The sequence below is a fragment of the Varroa jacobsoni genome, unplaced genomic scaffold (genome assembly GCF_002532875.2).
Source record: "Varroa jacobsoni isolate VJ856 unplaced genomic scaffold, vjacob_1.0 scaffold_851, whole genome shotgun sequence".
NCBI classification, from domain to species: domain Eukaryota; kingdom Metazoa; phylum Arthropoda; class Arachnida; order Mesostigmata; family Varroidae; genus Varroa; species Varroa jacobsoni.
The window spans coordinates 190,181-203,016 of record NW_019213753.1 but is presented as its reverse complement, the minus strand read 5'-3'; the positions used below and the strand labels follow the sequence as shown (position 1 = coordinate 203,016).

At 45.1% G+C, this 12,836-nt stretch overlaps 1 protein-coding gene across 2 annotated transcripts in view; it reads left to right on the top strand.

Annotated features, from left to right (window-relative positions):
• Window positions 1-11,659, top strand: part of LOC111264372 (uncharacterized) — a 34,566-nt gene extending 22,907 nt beyond the window's left edge. The window contains exons 2-7 of one of the 2 annotated variants that reach the window (XM_086970060.1): window positions 4,403-4,480; window positions 7,579-7,776; window positions 8,203-8,667; window positions 8,985-10,091; window positions 10,399-10,546; window positions 11,265-11,659. In XM_086970060.1, coding sequence (XP_086826186.1) covers window positions 4,403-4,480; window positions 7,579-7,776; window positions 8,203-8,667; window positions 8,985-10,091; window positions 10,399-10,523 — 1,973 coding nt within the window. In that variant the 3' untranslated portion in view covers window positions 10,524-10,546; window positions 11,265-11,659. Of the gene's footprint in view, window positions 1-4,402; window positions 4,481-7,578; window positions 7,777-8,202; window positions 8,668-8,984; window positions 10,092-10,398 lie in introns of both variants that reach the window. The other variant, XM_022840219.2, reaches the window with a different exon arrangement.
• Window positions 11,660-12,836: the final 1,177 nt, after the last annotated feature.

Below are 12,836 nucleotides of genomic sequence, written 5' to 3'. Positions count from 1 at the left end.
AGCGATACCTTGTGTTAGGCAACAATGAAGACAGCCGGTTAATTTACCCTGGCTAAGCTCTTGTTCCTCCATCTCTGCCTACACAGCTATAGGTTGACGGAAAGGCGAAGACAGGCAACAAAGGATAAAAGTAGGGGGAAAAAGGTGAATGGGGAGCTGACAACCTGATGAAGCTGGCCCTCAAGCCGCCGCCTTTCTTTCCACACAAACACGTACAAACGTACTACACGCGCAAATACAGCGACTTTGCGTTTCCGCCCTTATCTTTACTTACGCAAGGCTACTGATCTAAGAAGCTTCAACGTGTCTTTTCTTTCGACGTCGCGCAACTAGAGTACTCCACTTGTAAAGATAGTGCAAGGAGGGCGGACGGATGAAGTAAAGGGAAGAAGTAGCAAATAGATCTTGCCAGACTAGAGCGTAAAGCAGTCAACCTAGGGTAACACGTTTATCTTGTATACGGGGGCCTTCTCGAAGCATTACACTAGTAGGACACAAAGAGTGCGGTGGTCCCTGTGGTACTCACTCCGAATAAGAAAAACATTAGAACTCAGCTATAGTAAGGACAAAAGACTACAAGGTGAAAAGGGGGTAGGCGTTTGATGTCGTAGGCTGCCTATAATAGTGGCGAATCTACTGCTACTACTTACCATCACTACGACAGCAGCACCGTCGCCAACCAGCACACCTGCCTTTAAGTTCCCAAGCAAGGCTACTGCCGTTGAAACCTACGGCTATCGCTAATACCACAAAGGAGTTTAGTTGCTAGCCGACTGATCTCAATCGCAGAACGCGCAGGAACAAGCAGGCTTCTTAGCTGCCTACTGCTTGCTGTCCTACTGCGCGTAGACCGTTCATTGCAACTGAAAGGGAAGTACCCTGCTCTGTGCTTTTTCCTACTCGGCAAGAGGTTTGTAATTGTCAAATGCGGGGGCATCAGGCTCATACAGGGATACAGCCACGGAGCGACCGAGAGTGCGACCGTGGTGGAAAGTCAGGTCGCCGCTTATCATGCCGTTGTGGGGGCTGGCGCCTGTAGTGGCTATGGCGCTGGCAATAGTGATGGCGGTGGTCGACGCCGACATCGTAAAGAGATCCTCGTTAGTCTTTTCACATTATCCTTCCTGCTCCTTCGTCTGCTACTAGGTTAGCTGCTGTCTGCTTCCGTCGTTTCCTCGTCTTATTGTTGGTCTTTCTATCCTTCGCGTGTTGTTGCCCTGTGGGGTTCATTCCCACTCGCGGCTGTTTCTTGGCTTCGAGGCGGCTCGCCAGCCGCTTGTCTAATTGCTGCTGCTTGTGCTGTTTCGCCTTCTGTGAGATTAATGAACTGCGCCAACTGCTTTGTCACTTCGAGATCAGCAATCCCCTTTAGGAGTGCCTCCTGTGTACACTCGTTACATTCATTCGATGTTCGCTTCCAGCCCAACAAGAATGGCTTTTGCGCTCTTTTACCTGACTCTTAGATCTCCTGTAATTCTGCCAACCTTCTACCATGGCCCTGTGTCGTGTGGATAGAAGCACGCAGATGAAAGTCTATATACAAGTGCCTTGTAAGAAATATGCTTACCGGTGACCTTCCTGTATGTAGCATAGTGCGTAACTAAGGAGACCGACGTCATCTGCGAGTTAATGTTAGACTGCAGCGTGTAACTTCGTGACCATTAGATGTTCAACTATACACGTATAAAATAAAAGAATCAAGCTCTTGTTAATCAAATCATCTTCTAAATAACCAACGATGTGTATTATAGATGATCTAGCTTATTTTCGCTAATTTCGAATGTTATGAATAAAAATCGGCGACACTGTAGCTTTTTTTTTGCAAGGACTACCTCATAGGTTCAACCTTGATCCCATAATGCCCAGATGCAGCGGTAATTAGAAAGAACATCCGCATTTTTTGTAAGTATTCCAAAAATATTCTAATTTAATTCAGGATATGTTTTAGAACTACATTTTTATAACGACATGCCATAAAATATATGTAGGACATTTGATTTAGAGATTTATAAATAAGTATATACAGTTGTTTAATTAGTGGCAATATTTTCGGAAATAACTCTTGTCTTGTAGCTGACATTAATAAACAAAAAAAAAGAACACAGTTTAGATCATTGTTACACACCGAGTATACAATAGAGCCGTCTTCCTTAGTATTTGCTATGGAATTGGCAGGACTTCTGTACAGTATGCTACTGTCTAAGCTGATAGGCTACGTTGGCTACTATCATCAGGTTCCTTTATTCTATGGATAGCTCTGATCCTTAGCGAAACAGTTTCGTTCTGTCCCTTCTACCTATCTCTGATATAAAGATCAGGGATTTAGTAGGTTGGCTAGTCTGCGGGGCCAAGTCAAGCCCTCGGCGCATCTTAATTGCGGCACCAGGCAATCAGCGGCGTCAAGTCGTCCGAAACGACGAGAAGGAAAGTCTTCTTAACCCCCGCGTCTCCACTCTTTCCCTCTTTTGTCTGGTCACTTCTTCAGTCCTTCCGTGAATCTCTCCCACCCTATATCAGTGGAGAATTAAATCTGAGAGACCCGTTAGCATTCCCTAGCACAGTCGTTCGTCCGTTTTGGGCTCGATGGTCACTTTTGAATCTCAGAAAGGAGAAAACTTGTTCGGGTTCTGCGTGTGCAAGGCGTATATCATTACATTAAGTCCTCTTCTGTGGCTGACGATGTTTCACGCCTATTCAAATTATGCATTAAGCTCTAGCTTAGTACTCCGGCTTACGTAGCAGGGAGATGGCCTGGTGTGCGAAGTCATCGATCTATTATTGATTGTCAACAGCGTAAAACTCGGGCTGCTGGTTCCTCAAGGAACTACGAGAGAAGCCTGCGGCGATTTGTCTAAGCAGCAGGCCTACTTCATTCATAAGGAATTTTTTTGAGTGCTTTTTTTTAGGCAATATCTTGCACCCTGGCACAAACGAAGTGGCACGGCAGACGGGGTGTCAGAAAGATAGGGCGCTGCTGATGGTGATCGAGCTGGCGTTGCCGTCACAGCAACGGTCAAACCGATCATATGAAATGCAAATATCAAAGTTGGTGAACCTCTCCACCCCACATAGGGATCGCCTTTTCTTCGGTTTGCAGGAGCCTTCTTCAGTTCTTTCGCTAGCTCTCCGCAGCTATTAGAGGCAGGTTTCTTGTGGCAGTCCTGCCAAGTGCGCTAGTGTTTCTGACACTACCTCCGGAGAGCTCTAGCTTGTGATTGACTTCCCTTCATATTTATGCTAACCATAACGTTAATTCAGAATAGAACAAGACAGTTTGGTTGGTTACAGCAAGAAAACAGCGAGACGACTTTGTTCCAACACCTCCTGTTTCTACTGTTGGTTAATAAGAATTAACCACTATTTACGTTTTTTTCTTTTTTATATATATGTTCCGTGATACACAGAAGCAAATAGACCTCATGAAATGCAGGCTTGAACATATAGGTCGGTTGTATATCGAAAGGTAATCCCTTAGAAGAGCAGGATATGATAGCAGCGAATCGCGCATTACTTCACCTTTAGCGAAGTGCAATTTTGTCTAACTGAAGAGGTTTTCGCGTGCAGAATAGTCTGTTCCTACCAGAACAGACGCTTCCAATCGGGTTCAAAAAAGGATTACGGCCAGGTAACTGCTCTGGTTTCTAGCAAACCTTACGTGAGCGTCAGCCTTTTTCGATCTCTGGCTGACAGCGCAGTTAGGCGAAGGGCAGTAGCTATGCCATGGGACAGCCTCGGTCGAATTAGGCCGAGTAGAGGACAACCCATGGGAGTGCCATAGCATGGCCATGCACAGACCGTATAGGATGGGGACGACGGTAGGTAATTCATTATAGTGGGATGGGGGCAAAAAAGGGCGAATGAACGAAACTTGCCAAGCTATGCCGTCCCCAGATCAACAGCGGCGTTCTGCACCAGCACCAAAATGAAGGGTCGGCTACCTAACACAGTGGTGTGTAGGTACCCAACCAGAACACCATGACTACTAAAATTCACGGAGTTTGCTGTTAATCTGAAGACGCTATGAGGTGCGAAATGTTTGAGCACTCGCCAAATCAGTAGGCGCCGATTAATCGAGCCATCTTTGGTAGCTGCTGTTTGTACCAGATCCAGGCGCTGCCAGTACAGACTAGCAGATAGGCTCAGTTAGCTAGAGAATCTCCGAAATAGATCAGGAACTATCTTTGTACGAGTATCTAGCTTCGCCTGTGTGCGCGTATCTCGATCGTATCCCGGGTAGCTGACGGCTGACTGGCTGCTTTCGGGAACGCTGTCCCTACATGTTCTATCTTATTGCGTGTCGCACATCGAACCATGTATAATAGCACAGTGTGCGCACTAGTGTGTCTCTACCCGATCGATGCTAATCTCGTCTGCTCTTCCGTTCGTGACTGTTTTATTTCAGGTTCGGCAGCTTGTAGAGCGTGCGCTCAACCGGAGAATTCCGAAAGCCTGTTGGACAACTTCTGTCGCGCCGATTTCGGTGAGTACAACCCTAATATTCGTTTTCTAATCTAACCCATTAACACCAGTCATCGTACCCTTTTATCTTAATCGCGCAGAGTTTAATTCGGCTGTCTGATAATGTAAACAAGGCACCTTTTCCACAGAAAGAACGCCTCGAATAACGTGGCATATACATCACACAGGTGTAGGTCAGGGGAAAGATAATTGCAATCCGACTATGATCCGACGAATTGCTACCATGTTTGCTGTTCCACGCCAGTTCGGCTAACCTTGAGTCAACCGCTTGACTTTTTATTTTGGGTCTAAGCATAGGTTTTTTTTGCTGTTCTAGCTTTTTCAATGATAACTTTGTATTTTGACATTTAACACCATACCATGATTAAATTTGACAGATTTGAGTCAGTTGGCTATAATATAGTATACTATCTGTACGGCGGCTGTTCTCAGAGAGACGGGTTGATAAAAGTCAAGAGTCACATAACGTAGCTAGACACGAACTACCTTTCGTATCTGCTCATGTGCTGAAGCTAAATGCCGCCATACGGAAGCTTGTTTTTAGCAGTTTTATCATGCTACATAGTGACACATACAGTCGCATTACAGTTCACCTACTTATTAAAATAGCTCTTAATTTCCACCATTACTGCATTTTGAAATAATAATAATAATTGTCCACTTTAGCCCCACATCAGTCTTACACTAGCTGTTTTCTTAAATTTTTTTTTTTTTGTTTTTTACTGGCCTATAACCCTACGATCGGCTAAGGTCATATCAGGTTAAACAGAACAACTGACAACGAATTGTTGTGCTGCATCCAAACTTGCATGTGCCCTCCTATCAACCTTGTGACCGGCCTCTTTCAGGCTGCCCCTTGTAAGCTTTCACGCCACTCCCCTCAAACAAAGAAAACGACGCAGAACGGACAGCAGCTGCCGCAGCAGAAGGAGAGAGGTGCGGGTGGAAAGAGCGTCGTGCTCTACGAAAGCCGCTACGTGTAGGGTTGACGTGCTGCCGGAGCAAACGGGCGTCACGAAACAAATAAACCAGCGTGTAAAGGTCGAAGGGAATTTCCAGAGTTGCTTCTCTGCTGCTGATACTACCTTTACCGACGTCGTTATTGCCCAGTTTTGCTTCTGTAGTTTACGGCAGGGCAGTTCAGCTAGTAGTGGGTGGTCGGTTCTTCGGAGTTTGCGGAAGCAGCAGTCGGCCGGCCGCTGTTGCCGCGCGATAGTACGTACGGCAAACGGATCTGTAAGCAGTTGAGTTACCGGCAATCGTCTATAGACGTGCCCTTTAGCTCTCTTTTTCTTAAAGTTCTGTGAGGCCAAGCCAAGCCGCATCGCCCATAGCATAGAAGCTACGTTCGTGTTACTCGGCGGCACTCAGTGAAAGCGCGTTCAAAGAGAAGTAAAGGGCGGACGAGAACGGCGGGAACCTGCGGGGGTATTGTGGGGTCGAGCGCCGCAAAAATTGCTACTTTCTCCCTTCATTCTCATCGGCTTACCCCGGTCGCTGACTCCCTTAGCCCTCGACCGGTTTTGCAAGCGGCGTTTCAGCGTTTGTACAACAATGGAGCGCAACGGTAGCAGTAATGGTGGTATAATATGTTGTTGCTTTGTATGGAGAATACCGACAACGTTTACATCGCTGACGACGGCAGCGAGGTCGATGATGATAGCGGTATAGATCATTTATCGAGCTTCTTTGTTTCCCGTTTTTATAGCTGATTCAATAGTGTGCGGCGATAGGCCGTTAGCTCTGCGAAGGTCGATAAAAATAAATAGAATTATACCTAGAATATACTTTCAAGTAACAGCACTCGTGTAATTTTTCTCGTCGTTGTTGTTATTGTTTTTGATGTCAATGGCGGTTGCACTGCTATTGGTCCTTACGGATATATCTGTCCGATTTACGCAGTTGCAAGGTCCTGTACGTGTTGAACTTCGGTTTTGGCCCAACAAATTAGGTGACAGAAACGAACCTAAAAAGGCGGACGTATTGAATGGTCTTATCCCTCCAACATCAATCGGTTCGTGAAATCGGTTCGCTGCATCTATGTCATCTCTCTGTTTCTCCCTTTCCCGCTATTGTTCAATGTTCGCTATTTTGTGCTTCTTTGCGTGACTTTTGCCGTCAGGCCCAGTTGTACCTGCCAGCGTCGTGCGAACTACTAGAGGAAACTATGAGCTATCCAGTTAACGCTTGGCGACTCCGAAACTTAGGAAAATAGAACAACGATCTGCACATGGCAGAGGGTGGTCCCGGCAAGCCAGCCGACCGAACTTTGGCGTCCCGCGCATTTTCCCTCACAGCAAGGAGGCAACATATACATGCATAGACCGCGAAAAGCTCAGAAAGAAAATCATAATAACCTAACAAGCCATCGACGCATGGCAGCAGTCTCACATGGGTCACTCAGTCAGGTCGTGATTCCTCCTTTCTTTTAGAATGGAAAGCATTCCACTACATCTGAAGCATGCCTCTGTTACTAGTATACGATCCATCATTTCCTTCTCGCCGTCTGTGCATTTGCCTTTTTATACCGGATCCGCACCCGAAGGAACTCCACGCAAGTTCATTTTGAACTCACTATCGTTCAAAGAGAACTCATCGTCTCTTAGGGAATGGGACAGGGCGAGCAATGGGGAGGATTCCCCAGAATTAGGAGGGAGGAAAAGGCGACCAGTTGAATACCCTGTGGACATGTTCTTGTCTTTTTCCACGCCTGGTCCCTCAGCTACCGTGCAATTCCGCTCGAGGCATCTAACCCGCCAACAGACCTGCACTATACTTCATACTGTTGATAGGAAAAAGACATGGATGCGGTGGCTTCTACGCCCTCCAAACAGCCCATGTGATTGAGCTGCCTAGAGCTGGGCACGGGAGCAGAACTCCTGAGCGGTACCTGATCTCCTGAGCCCAATGTTTCTCGGTTTGGTACCGTCGCATTCTGTGAAGCGATGCTTCAGTAATAGGTGGATATGTACCAGCCAACATAGAGACTCAATATAAATAGATTCATGTATCCAGTGATACCTTGACGTTAAGTTTGACATAACACCTGCATATTTGAATATTATTCACTCACACGTAGTTGTTCTTCGACATTTTTAGTCATTCGTGCTCGTTCTAGACGGGTGAAAGGAAGTTCTGTATTGAAGACAAAAACAAGTCGAATCTTTAAGCTGACCGAAAGCATTATAACGAAAAAAGACCTCAAGAGTCCGGAGTTTCGTAATGCCAACATGAGCGATTGCTGTAGCAATCTCGACAGGAAAGTCTCCAAACGAAACCCACATCTCCTTATAATGGGTAAGACAAATATGTTATTTTACAAACTTTTTTTAGCCATGCGATGTGCCATGTTAATGAACGAAACGTGTGCTATGCGTGAAAACACTACGTTATATATACCTTAATTGGTTAGGGCATTGTATGTTGTAGTAGCAGAACGCAAACTTGCCTAGTTAATCTACGTAAACAATCTTTAATGGAAGGCAGACTATTGGGTCGTATTTATGTTCACCCGACAGCACTTTAAGATTTGGATTTGAAGAACTGGGTCACCTATTTACGTTTTAGTATGACACGGAACAAAACCTCACCCTTAATCATGCGCTTATATAGTCAAACTATTAATTTAGCTCTGCGCCCGTGTATGCTGCGCCATAGATACAATTTAGCAGTTCTCTTGATTACTATTAGCTACTTGTGAAACAATTGATTGAATAATTATAGGCACCCGCGACGGTGATGGAAACCTCGTGCCAACGTTTCTCATGGAATGGAAACGCGGATCACCATCATTCAAAAAGTCAATCAAAATGATGCAAAAGATCAACTGTGCTCATTCCGCGATCGTTGAACACAACCCACTTGATCCGGTTACTGCTCGTAAGAGTCTCTCTAAAACAAGTTCTAAGGACAGACAATTTGTTCGAAAGAACAGTGAGGAAGACGATGGATCGGCCGAAGCCAGACGCCGAGAGAGTCCTCCATCCTCTCCGAGGATACAATTCGACCTTTCCGAAAATTTCCGACGCGAGATGGAGCTACATAATATTGCAGCTGAACAAGAAAGAGCTTACGAAGAACAGATGAAGCAACGAGAGAAAGAGCGTAAACGCAAGGAGAACCGACGCCGAAAGGGAGATCGTAGAGCTAAAGCAGGAATGACAGCGCGCGCTGACGAGGCTGGATCAGGTATTTATTCAGTAGTCCATAAGTGAAGTGCGATAACGCTGCTTTTGTTAGGGCATTTTTGGAGAACCTCCCAATTCACAAATGCCCAGTTTTGGCTATGCAAATGTCGTTCATTTGTAACAGTCAAAAGTAACATGATCCAAACAACGGGCCAAAACTTATTTAAAGTTCTTGATTTTAATTGAAAGTTCTTTAATGCAGTAGATTTTTACATGGCAAAAGAGTACTTTTCATGGTAAGAGGAATGACCTCGTAATTGTTTAAATATTTGACATACGAATTACCTCTGTATAAAGCTCTCCCCGCTAATGTTTCAGAAAAGGAACAGCAGTCAGTCCAAAAGGCTCCGAAGGGTCGAGGTCGCGATCACAAACGAAAAACGACCACAGTCACGACAGCTGCACTCGATACAGAGAAGACCGATGAGCAGACGAATGCACCGTCGCCATCGGCATTTACTGATACGCCCCACCCGAAAGAAGGACACAAACCTAGCCATGATACACGTGAAAATAGGCATGTTCACAAGGACTCTTTGGGCGAGCTCGAAATGGTTATCGATTCGGTTGAGCCACATGGCCCGCTCAGGATTGAAAAAAAGATCCGTCATGAAGAGACTAAGACCTACCACCACAATGGCCGGGTCCACATGCATAAGCTTGAGGCAGTTGAGAACAAACCCCATCACAGTGAACATCATGGCACAGAAGGATACCGCCATGTGCAAGATCATTACGATCCCGTAGAGGAGAGTCATGACTATGAATCGGCGAAAAATAAGCATAGCGAAGCTGTCACCGCCGTTGCCGCTGCCACTGTCCATCATCACAACCCGAGAAGTGAACATGCAGTAGGCCTCACAAGCGAATCGGCGACGATTCACATGCCAAGTGAGAAAAGCATGATTGAACTGGCTGGCGAAGATCCCTCTAATCGGCCATTGCATCGGCCGCATCATAGTGAAGACAACAAACCATCAGTAAAAGTTGCCGAAGAAGGTGAGATAGTTACGACCCAGATGCTTGATGAGGAACCTCGACGCACATCACCCCATCCAGCAGACCATGAGGTACGTCACCGCGATGAGCACGCGCATCCTCATCGTCATGGGGGGCATGAGCAGGACTCAGCGAGGTCGGAATCTCTCCCTACAGCCGTGAATGCCGAGTCGGAGTACGCGGGAACGGTAGCGCCTGTGAAGGAAGCTTTTCTGACCGTGCTGCCAATAATTCCCGATGAAATTAAGGAAAAAATCGATGACGTCACAAACGACGACAGCACCGACACGTCTCATATCAATGAGACGGACGAATTAGCGCCGGCTGCATTGGATCAGCCAGCAACCGCTTCTCATTCCGCTATCCTCTCTTCAACAACAGCTCCGGCAATGACGACGGCATCATCTACAACGGAAGGTCTATCAGGTAGGCGATAGGTTGAGAGCTAGACGGAAAAGTTTCTCGGTATTAAATGTGGAAAACCCAATTGACAGTAGTTATTTTCAGAGTAGTTTCTCTGACTTTTGCTCTAGTGGGGCGATGATCGTTTATTCGATCGTCCTTAGCTGTACTGATACGAAACGCCTATATTAAGCGAAAGAAGAATAGTCTGTCACCTCTTTAGTGTACGCATGCACGGTTGTAGCTCCTGACATAACGTATAACGGAACCTCCTTCGAATGCTAACATTGTGTTATTTTATATCTGCATTACCCTCATACTGACAACGAAGATCCTGCTGGTGTAAAAACAAAGGAAGGCACGAAGCGAGGCCGAAAACGAAAAAACGGACGAAGGCGGCACCACAGGAAAAGGAAGGATGAGGAAGAAGCTGGCACTCAGGACGAGTTCGAGTAGGCACTCAGGACAAGTACGATGTGGTATGAGCTGAGCTGAGCTTAATGTGTCGGTGAATTGCAGAATACTTTGAGTGAAAAACAATACCAGAAGTGGCAACGAAAAGCAGATAAAAGGAATATAAAAGCATTCGACCGAACGATTGAATAGGCGAAAACTCAGAGCGGAACTGACCGTTGGGCAGAAACAGTGGGAAAGTGTGTGGTGATTGTTGCTCGCACAGCGCTGCGACGCCAAAAGGCTTCCCATAGTCATAGAGCTGGCGCATTGGACACAAATAGATAGAGCGAGTTTTATACTGGCCACACTCTGTAGAGTTCTTTTCTGAAGTGAGTCCAGACGTTGACAAGGTTGAAGGTAAAAAACGACAAAACAAGCCTAAAACTTGAACTTGTATACCTGTGCCGTGTCGTCTTGTACATATCATCTTGTCTCCTTTTTGCTGGGCGCAAACCGAAGGAGTTTGTACAGTTTTGCGCAGATTAGTGGGCTTCAACTCAGGATTCGTTCCGTCAAACACTATCGGTCTACTTTCTCCCCGACCGACCACGATTCCAGAGGAACAATACAGATCAGGGGAATCGACTTAATTCACTTCTTCCATTCACACTATTGAACACTCGAAGGCGATATTAACAGTGACGATGATGATGATGATGATTAAAATGACGCATTAAAAAAACTGTCACAGTTTGTTATTTTCAGGCCCTGTATATTTATTGTTTTTTTTTTAATACTCAGTTTGCAGAGAGTGCACGAAGGCGTACGACTATTTAAAGGCTGGCGTCTTCGCAAAGAACATATCAACATTGTACTACTAATATTGTACGGGACCGCCAGTAAGGCAATCGTTGAATGAATAGGCATCAGTCTATTGCTACTGAACTCGCTTTTCTAGACGATGGTGATAACAGAATTGATAAAAACAATAATAATGGTCAGGATGACAAGGAACGGAGAGCAGACAACGCAGAAAAACAGAGACGCGACAATAACACTTAAAGACGAGAAAAAAAGAGATGAAATACAAGAATATAGGAAGTGAGTAATGAAGAGGATCGTAATGAGAGACAAGAGGACAGCAACTACCCAAATGTATACAGTAGCTAGATGCCAAATAAACGTGCATTTACATAGTGGAATAGTGTTTTATATGAAAATGCTCTGTGTATGTGCACTGTGTAACATAGTATTTTGTCGCTGGATGGAAGATCTTGAGTTTAGACATACAAGCTAAATATTCACATAATTGCATGTATACGTGGGTTGCTACTTCAGTGCCTACTCTTGGCTGAATGTTAGTAGGAAAAAAATGGCTCCAAATTTCTATAGCTCGTCTTCAAGCTTACATAGGCCGAACAATGATACACGTTAGGCAATTGTATGAACCGAATTTAGTTGTCGGACCAAAACCACAACGCCGGTACAACTCCGTCGAGATAAAGGTAGACTACTTCGACTATAAACTAATTTACCTCTATATGCTCGTAAAAATATTATCTAATTTCGTGCACACTTTGGTTACCGACTATGGATCGAAAAGCTTTACCCTACATCTGACGCAAGCGTAAGTACACTTCTAGCGTGCTTGTAAAGCAAACGAAATTGAACCCATTGTAGTTCACTTTCCTCTAATGGTTCGCCTAGGTATGCCGGTAAAAGAATAACCAATTTGGCCAATATAACGGAGAGAAAAGTACATTTATTCTCTGAAGCAACAGCAAAAATGCCCCTTAAACCAGTCGGTAGAAGCTTTCCTGTAAGTTAGTTCAAATTTGAAGACAAATATTACAATAGCTTAGCGCTGACTTGGCCGTTCGAAAACTCCGGAATAAGTACTAGCAGGGTCGACGTTTTTAAGGTAAGTGAGTACTTATACCAACTGGAAGTGAAGACAGGTTAGCGCTAACTTCCGCTGGAGATTTAGAGAGTTTGCTAAGAAATAGGCATACGCCATTTCCATGTCTCATCTTCATCGTGGCTCCCAACTATAAAATGATACCGTTTCCTGGTTGATAGGGGCTAAGATGCCTATGCTTGTCGCTACTTTCTAAAAAAACAACGACGCATATAGCGCAGCGCGTTCAATACGTCCGCGCCGACGACTTATAGCTATAACCGTGTTTTTATGCGCTCATTTGGGTCTCTCATTAAAAGGCAAGTGTATTTATGGTATCTAAAATATGATTTATGTTAGACGCACATTCGTATATGAGCATTAAAAGAGAGTGAACATGCGTTTATATAATGTCGGGCAAAAGAATATACCTATACACACCCAAAAAGGATTAAATTCTGTGTTTCCATTTTCAT